Raw genomic sequence first — 19231 nt, 5'->3', positions numbered from 1 at the left:
TGGTCATGAACTGCACAGCACAGACAAAGAAGAAATCAGAGAAAATTTGAATGATTGTGAGTGCAGCAGAACGCTTTTTGGGATTCTGAGTTTACAGCAGAGCCATTGCAAGAAATCCTGTCAAAGGATGTTCCGCCCTCACAGGCCCCTGAGCCTGTGTAGGGGTGTGACTTGAATTGGAATGTGACTGAAGGAGTGGGATGTTTTTTTTTTTTTTATGTGTCTGGTTTTGTATTTTGTATAATGTCGGTTTTTCCTACAATGGATATGTTTGCTATAGTTTACCACCCGTACAGTAGGTGGCGGCATGTACTTCTATTGCTTGTTTGCAGACCGCCATAATACCATAGAAGAAGAAGACAGCCCGTACACTACTCAACATGGAGCTAGCGGTTGATAAACTGGAGACGATGGTAAGATGCCTTTTACAAACCACATTAATTTCTAAACCAGCGAAAGGAAACCTACGTTCCTAGTCTTTAGATACGATGCGGTTTTTCTGTGGTCCATTAGCTATTTGAACAAATGGCCCGTGCGTCAAAAATAGGAATGCAACGTTAGCTAAGTGAGAGGATCTAAATAAAAAAAATCTGCCGTTTTCGTAGGAAATAATTATTTCCAGGAAAAGAAACACGAAAACATACCATGCTAGCTAAGTGTTTTCTGTGAAAACCAAAAGGCTAAAAATAATCGCTTGTGTCACGTTGCCCATGTTCAGTGTTTATTTAGGTAGCTAGCTATCTCGATAGCTTGTTTGCCACACGTTTCACAATGAGGACAGCGAGTAAGAGAGACTGCGCCTGCAAAGAGGACGTTAATTAGTCCGTGTCCCCGCGCTCGCTCGTGGTCGTTCTTGTTTAAAAGCGAGTTTTCACGGGATCATATCAAAGTTGTACAAATTCGTTGTTAGCCAATCGAGAGATAAAGGAAAGAGTTTGGAATGTCTGATGACCTGGGGCGGCAGGTAGCTTAGTGGTTAAGAGCGTTGTGCCAGTAACCGAAAGGTCGCTGGTTCTAATCCCCGAGCCAACTAGGTGAAAAATCTGTCGATGTGCCCTTGAGTAAGGCACTTAACCCTAATTGCTCCTGTAAGTCGCTCTGGATAAGAGCGTCTGCTAAATGACGTAAATGTAAATGTAAATGTGATCAGCGATAATAACATTTGAGTTGGTGTTCCAATCACAGCGCTTAGCAAACGTACAGTATGTAACTGTTACAAACTAGCCAGATACCCCTTGGGAACGTCATTTCAACGTCGACATTTGGGTAATATTTGGTTGAGACATTGAACAATGAGATTTCAACCTTTTATTCACCCACTCAAAGTAAGTTTGTTGAATCCCAATGTGGTATCACTTAGTCTGATTAATCGGGCTGTAATACACAATTAATTGGTGTATATAGGTCCTGAGACATTTATGTGCAGAATTGTGTAAATGTTCCATACAAGCCAGAATGTTTAATAAAAGTACATTTAAACTTGCTCTACCGGTTGTCTGTGCGGTTTGTCCTTCTGCTGCTAGAAAATTGAGACAATATCCGCTGACAGAAAATTGAGACAATATCCACAGAGTAGTGTTATTAGTGCTGAGCGATTAACCAACATTTCTGTTATTTTCGGTTCAATTATTTGAATTCCATTTTGGTAGTTTTTTTCTGTGAGCTTAATGCGCACATTAAACCGTTTATCTAGAGATAAATCAGATCCAGCCTGAACTGTGCAATGTAGTAGAGAGTTGTAGTTTCCAACAGGCCAATATTCTACATAGTTTAGTACAAAAAAATGTGGTAATTAACTATAATAGCTAGGTTTCCATCCAACTGGCTACAGATTTTCATGCGAGTATTCTAAAGTCTGCATAAAGAAAATATGCACATTTTCCCTCCAGTGTTGTGATAGAGTTATCAGAAACTGTGTTAAATAGAAAATGTGCCTACCCTGGTCTTGGCACATGCGCTCTAGCCAACAGCTCGCAGATACAGTGCGAGTAGGCAAGTCTACATTATGTGATTGTTATGGATAAGAGCGAGTATCATTCATCATGTCACCAGAATAAGACCCTTGATATTTATTGGAAAGGAGCATCAACTTCATAGTGTGCACTTTCAACACCCTGTGAAGTTCATCATAATTTACTTAATCTGTAGCCTAATAAAATGCATAGTTTCCCTGAGTTGTAGTGGGAGGACCAGACACCATATAATCGCATGACTCCAGGTTTGCTTCGATATGATGGTTATTATATCAGTATTTGCGCATAAAGGAAACCGCCATTTCTCGCATAATACATTTTACCGACACAAAGATCCCACCATGTCGAATGAACAAATGATCTGTTAGCATTTTATAAAATTGTACCGAAACTTCCTGTCTCCATCACAACTGTCGTGTTAAAAAAAAAAAAACGGTATGACTTCATTCGTATGGAAACATGGTTACTGACCATAATCCATTGCGCATCTACTTGTCCGGTCTGTTTTTCTTTTATGCCTGCTATGAAAGAGAGACGAATGCGTGATCATGAGGGGATATAGAGAGCAGCTATTGCTTCGCCAGGTATCTCTACCTGAAAATACACGATCTAAGTGATTGATAGTTAGTATTCAAAGTCATAAAAGTAGACCTGATTTACTTTGAAGAACTACAAAATAGAGATGAGATGGTGACTTGGAATGAAATAATAAAGCCATCAAATAAAACAAATATAATATACACAACTGAAATATTTTATTAAAGTAATGTGAATAAAATATGGTTAATAAGTGATAAGCAGTAATGGGCAGTCACTACCATCATGGGACTTTTATTAATTGCTTTATTCTGTGTTACAGCATTCAACCCAAATAATCAAAATCGAAAACTGTGATTATTTTTTAAAGAATCAAACCGAACAGACTTCAAAAAGAACTAATCGCTCAGCACTAAGTGTTATTAAATTGACTTTCAGTACGCTGATCTGTATATCGGTTTGTACTTCCGGTTTTTATTTTCAATACTGATGCAATTCGCACAGTGACAAACACTTGCACAATATGGCAAACACTTCCAGCTGATTGCGAGGAAACGTCCTTTGGTGGACTACTTTCGGTTACATTCGACTATGGTTACATATTGTGCATCACGTGCAATGAGTCAAGATTGAAAATACAAGCGACAACCTACCGGTGCCTCAGAAGGTCGGGTAAACAACACTTTCCTGTGAAGACCCTATCTACACCTCCTACCGCCAAAAGGACCAACAGCATGTACAACAGGTAAGGTAACCTCAAATGTCATTCTATTCAACATTCTGGCTTATAGAGACTTAGTCGTGTCAAGATTCGATTCCACTGGGAATCGACTCTTAATATTCAGTATTTTTGGAATGAAAGATACTGAGTAGTTGCCGTAAGCTACTTCCGAGAACACACTCTCGCGTCTTTTACATTAAAGAAGAGCGAGTTAGCGAGGGAAAGGGGAGGGGCACAGCCAGACATAGGTAGGCAAGTCGGCCACCAGGCAGACAGTCAATGTCTCGCAAGTTCACTAAAGTAAGTAGGGGCTATCAATGAGTAGGCTACCGTAAACACACACTCGCATCTTTTATAGCGAAGAGAAAGAGCAGGCGACCCAGCAAGGGAGAGAGGAGGGGAAGGCAGACAGTTGGAACTGTGCGCATAGGCTAGGCCTATATCGTGATAATCTGTATCTCGCAATGCCTCGTAAATTCACCACAAGTATATTAAAGTATAGATTAGGCTATCAATGAGTATGGCTAAACTACTCTACATTGTGCCAGTGAATTGAAGTTGAACAAATGTGTCAATTTAATTAGGCCTAAATGTGCACTAAAAAGTATTGTGCCTATAGTTTATGTAATGAAACCCTGGCTGTTTTTGTCCTAGGCAATAGATCGCAAAGCAGGGCATCCCCGATTTCCCCCCACTGAGCCTTACCTCATTTACATAAGTATTCAGCCTTTGCTTTGAGACTAGAAATTGAGCTCAAGTCCATCCTGTTTCCATTGATCATCCTTGAGATGTTTCTACAACTTGATTGGAGTCCACCTGTGGTAAATTCAATTGATTGAACATGATTTGGAAAGGCACACACCTGTCTAAATAAGGTCCCACAGTTGACCGTGCATGTCAGAGCAAAAACCAAGCCATGAGGTCGAAGGAATTGTCCGTAGAGCTTCGAGACAGGATTGTGTCGGCACAGATCTGGGAAGGGTACCAAAAAATTTCTGCAGCATTGAAGGTCCCCAAGAACACAGTGGCCTCCATCATTCTTAAATGGAAGAAGTTTGGAACCACCCAGACTCTTCCTAGAGCTGGCCAAACAGCAATCAGGGGAGAAGGGCCTTGGTCAGGGATGTGGTCACTCTGACAGAGCTCCAGAGTTCCTCTGTGGAGATGGGAGAACCTTCCAGAAGGACAACCATCTGTGCAGACGAATAATACACTGAATTTGTACATTTTCAGTCATTTAAATTTTAAACACAATACTACAACACATTTTTACAATTTGGGAGGTAAACTCCATAAAGTATTCTATAATTTTGCTGTGTATTTCGGATGGAATCAAGGCATTAGAATGTGCCAGATGCCACCAAAATAGAGCTTGTTCAGCAAAACATTCTTAACCTGGGGGGTCTGGCTACTTTTTCTATTTGGCTGGCTACTCCATGTGCTTGTGGAAAACAGTGTTCTTTAACTTTATTTTTGGTTGAGATTATTTGAATCAAACATATTAATGATTAACTTGAAGATTACATTTGAAATCAACCAAAGTTTGAAACCCTAGGCCTACAATGCATTCGGAAAATATTCAGACCCCTTGACTTTTTCCACATGTTACGTACAGCCTTATTCTAAAATTGATAGTTTTCCCCCCTCAATAATCAACACACAATACCCCATAATGACAAAGCAAAAATAGGTCTTTCATGCGAATATTCTAAAATACGCATTAAGAATATATACGCATTTTCCCACCAGTGGTGTTTCTGCCTAACTGACTTGTTGCAGATAAAAATGTGTGCGTGATGATGTAGTGCACACTAAATTTAAAGTTTTCATGTACAGAATAAAAATCTAAAGTTCAATGTGTTTATATCACATTTTCAACTCTACCGATAGTTTTGTCACAAAAACATTTGTGTTAAATAGAAATTGTGCCTACTTTGGTCTTGGCAGTTGCACTCTAGCCAACCGCTCACAAAACGATCCCACCATGTCGAAAAAAAACAAGTGATCTGTCAGCATTTATAAAATTGTACCGAAACTTCCTATTTCCATCATAGCTGTTGTGATTTTTTTAAAATATGGAATGACTTTACTTGCATAAAAAAATGTGGGTAGTGTCCATTTTTTTCTGATAGTGGATTTAACATTGAAGAACTGACGTTGTTTCAAAGGTACAAATTAAACGTTTTATACATGGTTTGTCTATGTGGAAAATTCGTTACAATGATGACATAATCCTGTGGTTGAAATTCGACCCTCAAAACAGTTGATGATTTTTTTCTAAACCAAATGTATTTTCCACTTAGATTCCACGTCACAATATGTTGACAAATTATGTTGATTCAACCAGTTTGTGGGTAGTAACTAGACTATTCAAATATGATGCATTCGCAATCTATTCAGCTCCCCAATGTCATGTAGCTTCACTTGCTTGTCTCTGCTGACAATCACTGGATTTCAAAACTGGTTTTACTTGAGTTTTAGATTATTTATTTGATTCACCCATTAATATTTTGTCTTGATCTGGCCCAGCCAATCCAATTAAAGTTTCTGTCATGTAGTTAATTATTTATCCAGTTTGACAGGAGGTTGGATGTCTCCATTTTTATTTCAGGACTGATAACACAGAATAACGTGGTCCTCTGTAGCTCCAATTGGTAGAGCATGGTGCTTGTAACGCCAGGGTAGTGGGTTCGATCCCCGGGACCACCCATACGTAGAAATGTATGCACACATGACTGTAAGTCGCTTTGGATAAAAGCGTCTGCTAAATGGCATATTATATTATATATTATTAATAAAGAGGAATCCATTATGTTGTCTGTCTGTCCAGTGCCCCTTTTATATTGTACTACTGGTGACCCGCTAATGAAAGCAGTGCAATGTTAAAAGGGCATTGGCCAGGGATTATTCCCAAGGAGGTTTTGCAAGGTGTAGCTGTGAACCTTTGCTCAACAAAGCTGTTTGCAGGTGCTCTGACTTCATTGCACTACTGTATTGGACAGCTAGCAGTGCAATAGTATTGTCAAAGCATCTGAAAGCAGCAAAGACCACTTTTGGACAAATGAATCCGCAAAACATGTATGACAATGTGGCGAAAGCTGCCACACTCCTCACCAAGGGGGGAATTCAGACCCGAGTTAATCGCTTAAATGGAACTTTATTCCCTTTTCTCTTTACACGTATTCTGACCTTGAACGCATGGGAAAACTCATGTCAGCCAGTTATTCGTTTGGGGTGGAGATCAATCTGCTATTGTACACTTTTCTCCCTTTCCTATATTTCATGAATTGAACAATTTGAATATGGTAACGTTCACGGTGAATCAAACCACTATTTTTGATTCACCAATATATTTTGTGCGTAAAGGCTTTCCAACCGTGTTTTATGTATGATTCATGAATACTTTCCCAACCCTAAATAATCTACAAGATCAGAGTATTTTTAAATCTACCAATTGGTGCTGAAAGGAAACTAATATGTGTGTATTTAGATGGCTTTCTTTCATTGATCCCTATTCTGAACCCGTTCTCCACGTATATTCTAGTGAGTCTGTCAAATTCAAATTAAAGGTACATCGTATTTAAAAGGATGACTTTAGATAAATGTACTGAAAACCCATTTGAATGAAAACTGTTGGCCAGCAAGTGGGAGAGTTTTCAGCCGTTGAATTAAATGTATTCAGTGCGCGCAAGGGAGTCACACCTGCAAAGCCCATTGCGCACCTGCATAAGGTAAGTCTGAATACCGACTACTGAGAAGTGCTTAACTCAAAACGAATCGGGCCCCAAGTGCATAATTATTGGCACTCTAGGGTTGACTGAAACACTATGGTATGTGCTGTATAACAGTGCACCCCAAGGAACTGCTGTGCATATAATTAGGAATTAGAACTCTAGAATAGGCATTGGCGGGTTGTTTTATCAAAATGTTTGTGTAATTTCATTAAAAAAATCTGCAATGAAGATCAATAGTCTTATTAATTCAGGCCGAGTCCAAATGAGCAATAATCTTACTCTTCACGTCATTCCCTCACCTGCAATCTATCAAAGCAAGTCTGGAACTTTTGTCCCCATCAGTCAGCTTCCATTTCTTATTAGGAGGAGGATCTACCTAAACTTCCAAAAATAAACACTTATTTATATTTAAATGTTTTCTCTTTCGTACCTTCTGAATATGTTTTCTGTTACGTGCCTACTGAACTCAACCCTGATTATTATTATTTTTAATCACTCCATTTTGACAAAATGACAAGCATTCGATTGCTCCCAAGTCCTGAAACTCTATCAGTATTGTCTCTGCTGTCCACTTTGAGTAGTGCAATGTTGCTTATAGGGTTTCAGTGTTTGTGTTAAAGCCTCATAGAAGGCACTGTGTGTCTCAATACTATTTCATGCACCTTTCGGGAGGCAACAGTTTTGTGGCCGAAGTATTCAAAAGATGTGACTGATCCTTTCGCTCATTTTGTTCATGTTCATAGTTATGACAGATCTGTACACGCAATGATTTTCTGTGTGTAATAATGATTGTGTAAGGCTTGTAGTACACTAAACCAACTGTCCTTTCAGTTCCAGAAGGCAGAGGCTAACATGGAGTACATGGAGAAGCGGTTGAGACTGGACTTCCTGACTAATACTCCAGAGAACAGTGCAGCAGAGGTGAATACATGAACACCACAGTACTTAGTTACAAAACATGTCCTCAGAACAGACCAACAGACAAGTCACCCAACACTTTTCCACTCCATCCACAAAAGGCAATGCTACAGTATCTAATAAATCTCTGAACTTCTGCCATGCAGACAGTGTAGCCAACATTCTGTTAAATCAATATCTGACTCACGTTGTGCTCGTGACCACAGGAAAACCCTGTGAAGCTACTGGAGAACCTGTCAGCCATCAAGGCGAGGCATGCGGCCCTGTGTACACAAGTGCAGGAGATCGCAGCCGAGCAGAAGCAATCAATGGACTCCATACGAGTGCACCTCGACACCACTGTGCAGCTAGTGCAACAGTTACAGCAGACTGCTGACGTAGAGGTAGACTATTCCCTCTACGTACATCCGACAAGGTCAACCAACCCTTTTCAATGTTAAAGGGTGGTTAAATCATGTGCAATTCAGAATTTATATTTGTACTAATACTGTTTTGTAGGTTCCAACACTGACTGAGACGGAGCAGGAGTCTGCAAAGTTTCTTGGTTTATCAGTCAATCAAAACACAATGGAGGTAAGTCAATTTGCTGGAGCTAAGGTGTCGTTGCGTACAGGAGCAGAGCGTGTGGCGAAACGATATTTCACAGACGTCATTCTGTGTAACACTGACATTGTATGGGCACTACTTTTGATTGTCCAATTTTACGGCCCATGCTATTCAGAGAAATACAGTGGGGGAAAAAAGTATTTAGTCAGCCACCAATTGTGCAAGTTCTCCCACTTAAAAAGATGAGGGAGGCCTGTAATTTTCATAATAGGTACACGTCAACTATGACAGACAAAATGAGGGAAAAAAATCCAGAAAATCACATTGTAGGATCTTTAATGAATTTATTTGCAAATTATGGTGGAAAATAAGTATTTGGTCAATAACAAAAGTTTCTCAATACTTTGTTATATACCCTTTGTTGGCAATGACACAGGTCAAACGTTTTCTGTAAGTCTTCACAAGGTTTTCACACACTGTTGCTGGTATTTTGGCCCATTCCTCCATGCAGATCTCCTCTAGATCAGTGATGTTTTGGGGCTGTCGCTGGGCAACACAGACTTTCAACTCCCTCCAAAGACTTTCTATGGGGTTGAGATCTGGAGACTGGCTAGGCCACTCCAGGACCTTGAAATGCTTCTTACGAAGCCACTCCTTCGTTGCCCGGGCGGTGTGTTTGGGATCATTGTCATGCTGAAAGACCCAGCCACGTTTCATCTTCAATGCCCTTGCTGATGGAAGGTTTTCACTCAAAATCTCACGATACATTGCCCCATTCATTCTTTCCTTTGCACGGATCAGTCGTCCTGGTCCCTTTGCAGAAAAACAGCCCCAAAGCATGATGTTTCCACCCCCATGCTTCACAGTAGGTATGGTGTTCTTTGGATGCAACTCAGCATTCTTTGTCCTCCTAACACGACGAGTTGAGTTTTTACCAAAAAGTTATATTTTGGTTTCATCTGACCATATGACATTCTCCCAATCCTCTTCTGGATCATCCAAATACACTCTAGCAAACTTCAGACGGGCCTGGACATGTACTGGCTTAAGCAGGGGGACACGTCTGGCACTGCAGGATTTGAGTCCCTGGCGGCGTAGTGTGTTACTGATGGTAGGCTTTGTTACTTTGGTCCCAGCTCTCTGCAGGTCATTCACTAGGTCCCCCGTGTGGTTCTGGGATTTTTGCTCACCGTTCTTGTGATCATTTTGACCCCACGGGGTGAGATCTTGCGTGGAGCCCCAGATCGAGGGAGATTATCAGTGGTCTTGTATGTCTTCCATTTCCTAATAATTGCTCCCACAGTTGATTTCTTCAAACCAAGCTGCTTACCTATTGCAGATTCAGTCTTCCCAGTCTGGTGCAAGTCTACAATTTTGTTTATGGTGTCCTTTGACAGCTCTTTGGTCTTGGCCATAGTGGAGTTTGGAGTGTGACTGTTTGAGGTTGTGGACAGGTCTTTTTTTACTGATAACAAGTTCAAACAGGTGCCATTAATACAGGTAACGAGTGGAGGACAGAGGAGCCTCTTAAATAAGTTGTTACAGGTCTGTGAGAGCCAGAAATCTTGCTTGTTTGTAGGTGACCAAATACTTATTTTCCACCATAATTTGCAAATAAATTAATTTAAAATCCTACAATGTGATTTTCTGGATTATTTTTTTTCTCAATTTGTCTGTCATAGTTGACGTGTACCTATGATGAAAATTACAGGCCTCTCATCTTTTTAAGTGGGAGAACTTGCACAATTGGTGGCTGACTAAATACTTTTTTCCCCCACTGTATATAAAGCTTTACTGCTCAGGATTTCTCAACTCTTTCCTTCAGTGAAATGTTATGGTCGTCTTGTAATATGCCAGTATTACAATATATTGTAATATAACTGTAATATGCCAATGTTTGTCTGTTAACAGGTACCAATGTCTACGGAGCCTCCAGCCCAAGAGCAGCCTCAGTGTAAGTAATGGTTAAACCCAAGTCTCCCCTCTGCATATATCTTATAGACACAAACCCCTATTGAAGTCATTTGTAACCAACATATTATCTACATAGCTGAATTGGAGCATTTATATTGATACTTTAACAGCCAACAATGACACAACATTCCTCTTCAAGGAATCCATGTGAAACCCAAAAAGGGCTCATGACTCTACAGATAGGAATATGGCGACTGAAGCCAATGTGAGCGCTCTCTGTCCACAGCCTCGAGGGAAGGCGAGTTTGAGGAGCTGAGTGAAGCCACACTGGAGGCCGTGCCGTGCAGCGTGCGCTCCAACGTCAAGCTGGCCAACCTCAATGCCTTCTACAAGCAGCTGCATGAGTACTTCTCCTTCAGAAAAAACAGGTCAGACGAGTCACGTTCATGCTGAGATGCATATACCTTTACACAGAAACTCCCAGTTGTCAAGGCAAAACCAGCAGCAGGAATGTCCTAATTGTTTTTATGCTGAACAGTTAACTGCTGGACCAGTGTCAGTCCCCGTGTCATATGAATGTTTAGTAAGTTGTAGGCATTTTGTGGAAGTTCACGCAAGTTCTAACTTTGCCACTCTTTCTCCAGTGGAGCACTCAGTTTGCAGAAGATGAAGCAGATGAACATGAACGTTAGCGACGCCAAGCTGAAGACGTTGCAGCACCTCTCTCGCATTGAGCTGGACAAGAAAGGGCATGTTCGTCTGCTAATATGAGACTGAGGAACCGGAGGAACCGAGACTAAAATATTAGACCCCACAGCACTGAGTATGAGATGACTGTATGAGTGACTGATTCTGCCCATCTCTCCTTGTCCCTTTGCTAGGCATATTAGCCTCATTTAAGGGTTTTCAGTTGAATCCTCATTCCTACATATGCTGTGGTTAGATTTCATTTGCTAGATAAAACATTTTTTATGACACCAAATAATCTTATTTTAGAAGGAATTGACACACCGGAAGCAAGAATTCCAGATGGAATCAAGTCACCACATGTTTGTAGGGTGCTGTAAGTGGAAGGTGGTTGGGCCGTATTGTAAATTAAGGTGCACTATTTTTGTAAAGAGTTTGATGTTGGATAAGTAGGTAGGGTTTTATGGCTAATGTATCAATCGTACCACTGACTTAACTGTAAAGCTTGTATCGAGTGTCAATGTATTTTATGATCCTTCATTAAATTGAAATATTCCTTCTGCCCAGGGATACACTCAATCAAAAATGTATTTAACAAGGAGTGCAAACATGTATTAGCATCTCAACGTACAGTTTAAAGTCTCTTTCTACCAAATATGTAAAACAATTACATGAAATGAATCCATAAAAGCTTAAAATGCAGATGCAAACAAACCATTACATTACATTGGTTGATTTAAGTTTGTTTTGGTATTGGTCAAATCTGATCTATGGGTAATGCACTAGGGCAGGGTGAAATTACAATAGATAACACATGAATACATTAACAGTAATGATGGTACATTTTATTAACTATATTAATAACAGTAATGATAATTTAACTAAGCTTTGACGAGCACTGAATACACACCAATGCCCCTTGAACAGCTTAACAGGAACACAGAACTCCAGTCATAGACACTTAAGATAAATTAATGACTTCAACAATACATAATGAGAATTTAAAATATTATATTTCTAATGTTTCGAAAGAACTCGCAAGATAAAATGCATACGTTATCAAAATTCCAGCACCAAAGAATACATGTATTATCATGCCACGTGTTCAATACAGGTGTGCCAAGCTTGTAGCGTCATACTAAAGAAGACTCAAGGCTGTAATCGCTGTCACAGGTGCTTCAATAAAGTACTGAGTAAAAGGGTCTGAATACTTATGTAATTGTGATTTTTCTGTTTTTTATTTTTAATACATTTGCGAAAATGTCTAAACTGTTTTTACTTTGTCATTATGGGTTATTGTGTGTAGATTGATGAGGGAAAAAACAATGTAATCAATTTTAGAATAAGGCTGTAACGTAACCAAATGTGGAAAAAGTCAAGGGGTCTGAATACTTTCCAAATGTACTGTATGTGATAGTAGAATAGTGGCCTGAGGGAACACATTTCATTGTATATAACTGCCTTAATGTTGCTGGACCCCAGGAAGAGTAGCTGCAGCCTTGGCAGCAGCTAATGGGGATCCTTAATAAATACAAATGCAAATACAAGCTCACAGAACGGGACCGCTGAAGCGTGTAGCGCATAAAAATCGTCTGTCCTCGGTTTAAACACTCACTACCGAGTTCCAAACTGCCTCTGGAAGCAACGTCAGCACAAGAACTGTTCGTCGGGAGCTTCATGAAATGGTTTTCCAATGCCGAGCAGCCGCACACAAGCCTAAGATCACCATGCCAAGCGTCGGCTGGAGTGGTGTAAAGCTCGCCGCCATTGGACTCTGGAGCAGTGGAAACGCGTTCTCTGGAGGGATGAATCACGCTTCACCATCTGGCAGTCCAATGGACGAATCTGGGTTTTTAATGCCTGTGATTTTGGAATGAGATGTTCGATAAGCAGGGGTCCACATACTTTTGGTCATGTAGTGTAATTGTATGTGTGGGGTACAGAGATACATTTTAGTCATTTAGCAGACGCTCTTATCCAGATAGGGTAGTTATTCAAAATGTTATGTTAAACGCTTATTGCACAGTGAGTCCATGCAACTTATTATGTGACTTGTTAAGCACATTTTTACTCAAAGTATTTAGACTTGCCATAACAAAGGATACTTATTGACTGAAGACATTTCAGCTTTTAATTTTTAATTAATTTGTAAAAATGTTTTAAAAAATAATTCCACTTTGACATTATGGGGTATTATGTGTAGGCCAGTGACACAAATCTCAATTTAATCCATTTAAAATTCAGGCTGTAATACAACAAAATGTGGAAAGAGGTGTGAATTTGTAAATGTTAATGAAATACTTTCTGAAGGTTTAACTATCTCACTATGTATAGTTCTTCCACTGCCATTAATAATAAGAATTCAAGCCAGTTAGCAAGCACACAAAGTTTCTACTGAAACTTCCTTTTCTAGTTTGCTACTTGTAGAGAGAGTTTTTTTTCTTCTTATAATGTGGGCATAATGCAGTGTAGGTACCTTCACTGTGTGTTCTGCCATGTTGGGCTCTTGATGTCACATTATTTTCGCCTGGTAGCTCTTCATCATTAATCACCTCTTTATCCTCATGGTCTGTGTCCTCTTCGTCAGGCAACTCTTCCTCATCAAACCCCTCCTCCGCCTCTGACACAAGCTCATATTCTGCAGAGACATGTTTATAACTAAACACAGTCTACCACCAAACATACATACATATTATACTGGTCTGGGGTTGCCATACTGATCTAATAGTAATATCAAGTCATTTAAAAAATATATATATTTTGAATATTAAAACATACAATCTACCTGCTGTTAAGCCGTTCAACATTTACATTACATTCAGTCATCCAGAGCGACCCACAGGAGCAACTAGGGTCAAGCACCCCGCCCAGGGACACGTCGAACAGATCTCCCACCAAGTGAAATCGGGGAGCCAGACCAGTGACCTATCGGCCACCAGCCCAAGCTCCCAACTGCCAGGCGACCAACCATCCAAGATCCCCCAACAGTTCCCGAGAGCTGCCCCTCAACCATCCGAGACCCCCCACACAGTCAACAACAACTAACAAAAAGAGAAAAACAAAGGAAAACAACAGAAAACAACAATGCAAAAAACCAAAATCTAAACAGCAAGGCCGACTGTATGCGTTTGAGTGCATGTATGGCACTATTTACATGTGTGTATGTGTGTCCGTGTGTGTGTGCACGTGTGTGTATGCAAGTCAGTTGTTAGTTGAAATTCAGTTTCTGAATGTTACTGAAAATAACATTCAACTTCTCAACAACACCTTGCTTAATTGAATCAGGTGAGTTAACATGGATAGGGATTCTATAAAAGCCTGTACCGCCTCTCCTCCAGAACCATGTTTGGAGACAACTAACACCTCACCTCCTAGAACAGAGGAGTTAGCAACCAGAGGCTCTTCACGCATCAGGTCCGCATCCACATCACAGCTACCCTGATCGGACCCTTCCAACTCCGCTTCCTCTATCTCTTCTTTCATGTCTGCAGTCAGCGACATCCCGCTCTCTCTTCGAGACACTCCATGTTCTTCAAAACTATCTCTCTTCTCCCCCCTGTCCTTCCTCCTCCCTATCAACCTCATCCTCCCCACTTTCTTGGCTAGTGGTGGGTATGTTGTAGATAGAGCCCACCCCCTCCTGGCTGGTCCCTGTGGTCTCTCTCTCCAGAACTGGCCGTGGTGAACTCTGGGACGCCCGTGGGTGGAGGAGTCTCTTATCACGGTCGACTGCAGCACACTGTACACGCTGGGGGGGTCCGTCTGCAGACAGAGCAGCCAAAATACATCACAACATTTCAGTTACGTTGATAAAAGGTAAGAAACTATTGAGTTAAACTTTACATCCTGTGCCTCTCCAGGACCAGGGTTGATGGCCATTGGCGTACTATATATTTGGACAGGTTTGAAGAATGTATTGAAACATGGTTCTGACTGGGAGAGTGCTGACTCTATTCTGACCATGCTGCTGGCTCCCAGGCTGGCTGTGACGAAGCTCTCGGTGTGGGGAGGCAGGAAGCGGGTGCTGCCCCAAGGGGAGGTGTCCAGCAGGCTGGGAAGAGGGGGGATGGGCTCCCCAGTGACCCCCATGGCTCTGTAGTTGGGCGCAGTCGCTACACCAAACCAAAACAAGTATACCAGTGACGTGACACCTTGCTGCAATTCAACTTGTAAACATAGAGGTTTAAAAGTAGCGCTCCTGATGTTAAACATGCACAGTGTAAGCTGACTGGTACCAAGTGACTACTCCTAAGCTTCATTTCACGGTGCAACTGGGGGGTTTATACAACTGAAGCTCCAGTAAAGCTCTGGTAGCTAGGTGGCGTTGGTTGGTACCTGGGCGGAGTGGGGTGCTGTTGGGCGGAGGTTGTCTGTTCAGAGGCCTGGGGTGCAGTCTCTCCTGGCAACCCACTCCTGGTGCAGGCGGGCCAGCATGTGATGCTGGAGACATCAGCCATGTCAGGTACACCGCTGTATAAACACACACACATACACACATGAATTGATGAAGACCATGACACATTGTACATTGAGATGTCTAAGAAAATCTACAGAGTGTGTAGGTCTGTGTCTCAGAGAGTAGATCTGTGCCTGAAATACTCTGTGGCACACTGGAAATGATATTGTTGGTGGACGTACTCCCAAAGGATGAGTTGTTGGTGCTTGATGATTACATCACACTGCAGAACACCTCAATCTACTCTCTGACAGCCACACCCTTCCCAGAGCTCCTAAACAACATTCCCAGTCTCAACATTGGGGGATTTACAAAGTTTAAGCATTCATCTGCACTAAAACTTCTATTCACAACACACATAATATTGTACAGTTGATTTTACCATGGAACCTCAGCGTCAGTGTGTCGGTGCTGCTCCTACCTGGTCAGTGGAAAGGGGGTGTCCTGACTGACAGTGGGGTTTATATCAATCTCCTCTGACTCCTACTGTACAGGCTGACACTCTGGGGAAATGAACACTTCATCAGTAAATCTGTCCTCATTTAGTACTGCCTGAATGACCCAGCAGTGAATATGATGGTTTATGAATTGAAATACTGCTCCAAATCTTTGTTAATTGAGTGTCAAATCACACACACAGCCATCTTACTCCTGTGTTTGGTCTCCAGCGTCTGCTCCTCTGCTGCGGTCCTGCTGGCAGCAGCCCTGCACACCTCCACTGTCACATCCAGGTCCTCCTCTGAGCTGACAGGGCTCTGATAGGAGTAAACCAACCAGTTAGACGAAACCAACAACTAGAGTACACTAACTACATGCCTAACTATTTAACTAACTAGCTCACTTACTAACTAACTAACTACTCCTATGTTATGTTATACCATATAACTATTATGTTAACTAAGAACTACTAGACCTGGCTGTCTCTGGATGGGGCTGTGAGGCAGGGACAGAGGAGGAGGTTGGAGAGGACCTGTAGCCATTGTCACTGTGCCCCAGGGGGTCCTGTCTGGATCTGGGGGGTCCCACCGCTGGCCCCTGTCCCGATCTGTCTTCCTCCTCCTCCTCCTCACTGTCACTGTTGCCAGGGGGGCCCACAGCCACCCCCGGGTCATCCTGGCCAACAACTCTGACACCTCACCTATGGGAGGACGAGGTGTTATGTGAACTGTAACTTTGTGAACTTTGGTATAATATATGTATAATATGTACAGTATAGTGAGTTCTCTGTAACACTTTGCTTGACACCCATAATATGTCATAACAGCTGACATAACTTGTCATAACCTGTCACAATATAGTCATAACACTGTCATGACCCATATATTTACACCTGTTGTGACATACATTGCGTTATTTTATGGCTTGTTATTACACCCACTAATGTATCACATTGGTGGAAAGCAAGACTGTTCTCAAGGCAGGTCTGCCGGTTTTGACTAGCAGAAGTGACTTTTTGTAGCAGGTTAGGAGAATTAACGTGACAGGTTAGGATAATTAGGTTAAGGTTAGGAAAATGATTAGGGTTAAGGTTAGCTAAAATGCTAAAATTGTCCCTGACGCGACTCAAACATATCTAACTACAACCAGGCCTGCCCGGAGTACAGTCTTGGTTTCCACTAATGCAATGAGGCGCATGCTACTGCCTAGCGCAGTTTATACAAAGGGTGGTTCTAATCCTGAATGCTGATTGGTTAAAACCGCATTCCAACTGGTGTCTATTCCACTAGTTACCACCGGCTAAATCTATGATGTTAAAATGCCTATTTACTCTGTTCCATCTGACTGCGCAATCCACTGTCTCATCAGCCCAGCCAGGTAATTTATAAATTTGATCTCCACTATAAAAAGCATCTAGACATTATCTCACATTTCTTTTAGACTAACATTTAGTTTTCAACAGTGGAGATTTGTATAAACCTTGCTGTCTGTCTCTCCGACATTTGCAACATTGTTTCAATATTCAAATTCGATCTCCAGCTGACCCATAGTAATGAAGGTGTCAGGAGTGGGCACAAGACAGACAGACAGACAGGCAGGCAGCGTTTCTCAGCCAGTCAAAATCATGAATCAGCTGGCATTCTTTTTATGTATATATACAAAGAAATGTAAATTGAAAAAAGGTCAAACAAAACGAATTGCAGCTAGTTTACAGTCTTTCCAGCTTCCGTTTGAAGCGATTGTGTTAGCTGTGTCGTTGGCTAGCTCCTCTGAACAACAGTGTGTCCTGAGGAATGAGCACATTTTCTATGCCAGGTGAAATCGCGCCTCATTAGCTCATTGTTATGGATGTATCCAAATAAATGTCATTAGAAAACAGCTTAAACAAATGCAAATGCAGCTACTTTGTTGTTATTTTGGCTGCACTTTTTGACGTGACTGTAAATTAGCCGTAGTTGGCTAACTTGCAAGCAAGAGATAAGAATGTTGCCAGCCAGTATGGCAATGGAACATTTAGAATGAACGACTGGGTCGCGTCCATAGATACAGAGCAAAAAGACTGAATGACTGGGTCGCGTCTCTGGCAACCGAACCAATAGAATGAACGACCAGCTGGCTTGGGTAGCAACCCTAGATTTGTGTCGGGACTATATCTTGTGGAAGGATAAAATAGTATGAATAAATTCATCAAAATAACGTTTTTATTTTAAATATGTCAATCATTATTTGAATATGTTGGTAACCCCTTGTATAAAAGTGATAATCCCCTCGAAGCTGGTGTTTGGAGGATATATTGGCAGGATGCCGGCCCTCGACAAACCCGTGCCAATATATCCTCCAAACACCGGCATCGAGGGCATTATCACCTAATTGTACCATGGCATTGTTGAATACTCATTTCCGATTGGCTTGAAGGGCATTCTAGAGCAAGCATTATTTCCCTATACACCAAGTCGATATTCACGTCGTAAAAAGGAATTCCCCTCACCCACAAATTGGGGAAAACAAACTTTCTTTCCCATTCACCCCCATTGTAAAAGTGCCAACTTCGTCATTGATTTGTTGTTATACAGAAATAACAAAACATGCCGAAAAGTCGTGGTCAAAAGATTTGAGAATGACACAAATACTAATTTTCACAAAGTCTGCTGCCTCAGTTTTGATGATGGCAATTTGCATATACTCCAGAATGTCATGAAGAGTGATCAGATGAATTGCAATTAATTGCAAAGCATGCAATGAATTGCCATGAAAATTAACTTAATCCCCAAAAAACATTTCCACTGAATTTCAGCCCTGCCACAAAAGGACCAGCTGCCATCATGTCAGTGATTCTCTCGTTAACACCGGTGGGAGTGTTGACGAGGACAAGGCTGGAGATCACTCTGTCATGCTGATTGAGTTAGAATAACAGACTGGAAACTTTAAAAGGATGGTGGCGCTTGAAATCATTGTTCTTCCTCTGTTAACCATGGTTACCTGCAAGGAAACACGTGCCGTCATCATTGCTTTGCACAAAAAGCGCTTCACAGGCAAGGATATTGCTGCTAGTAAGATTGCACCTAAATCAACCATTTATCGGATCATCAAGAACTTCAAGGAGAGAGTTTCAATTGTTGTGAAGAAGGCGTCAGGGCGCCCAAGAAAGTCCAGCAAGCACCAGGACCGTCTCCTAAAGTTGATTCAGCTGCGGGATCGGGGCACCACCAGTGCAGAGCTTGCTCAGGAATGGCAGCAGGCAGGTGTGAGTGCATCTGCACACACAGTGAGGCGAAGACTTTTGGAGGATGGCCTGGTGTCAAGAAGG

The 19231-nt window shown here is 41.5% G+C and overlaps 1 protein-coding gene across 1 annotated transcript; it reads left to right on the top strand.

Annotated features, from left to right (window-relative positions):
* The first annotated feature begins 331 nt into the window (after positions 1-331).
* On the top strand, positions 332-11592 carry LOC121550414 (spindle and kinetochore-associated protein 2). The gene is made up of 7 exons (XM_041862663.1): positions 332-413; positions 7797-7886; positions 8090-8266; positions 8382-8456; positions 10341-10383; positions 10630-10771; positions 10988-11592. The coding sequence occupies exons 1-7, from the start codon at positions 381-383 to the stop codon at positions 11112-11114; spliced, it is 687 nt and encodes a 228-aa protein (XP_041718597.1). The 5' UTR covers positions 332-380; the 3' UTR covers positions 11115-11592.
* The last annotated feature ends 7639 nt before the right edge of the window (positions 11593-19231 follow it).

The sequence above is a fragment of the Coregonus clupeaformis genome, chromosome 35 (genome assembly GCF_020615455.1).
Source record: "Coregonus clupeaformis isolate EN_2021a chromosome 35, ASM2061545v1, whole genome shotgun sequence".
In the NCBI taxonomy this organism is placed as follows: domain Eukaryota; kingdom Metazoa; phylum Chordata; class Actinopteri; order Salmoniformes; family Salmonidae; genus Coregonus; species Coregonus clupeaformis.
This window is presented reverse-complemented; position numbering and strand designations above follow the sequence as displayed.

What these genes read in the sequence shown, in the direction of transcription:
- LOC121550414 (XM_041862663.1), top strand. Translation starts at nt 381, where the DNA reads ATGGAGCTAGCGGTTGATAAACTGGAGACGATG. An exon ending in TTGATAAACTGGAGACGATG is followed by an intron (nt 414 to 7,796) that starts GTAAGATGCCTT and finishes CTGTCCTTTCAG; the next exon opens with TTCCAGAAGGCAGAGGCTAA. An exon ending in TTCTCCTTCAGAAAAAACAG is followed by an intron (nt 10,772 to 10,987) that starts GTCAGACGAGTC and finishes CTCTTTCTCCAG; the next exon opens with TGGAGCACTCAGTTTGCAGA.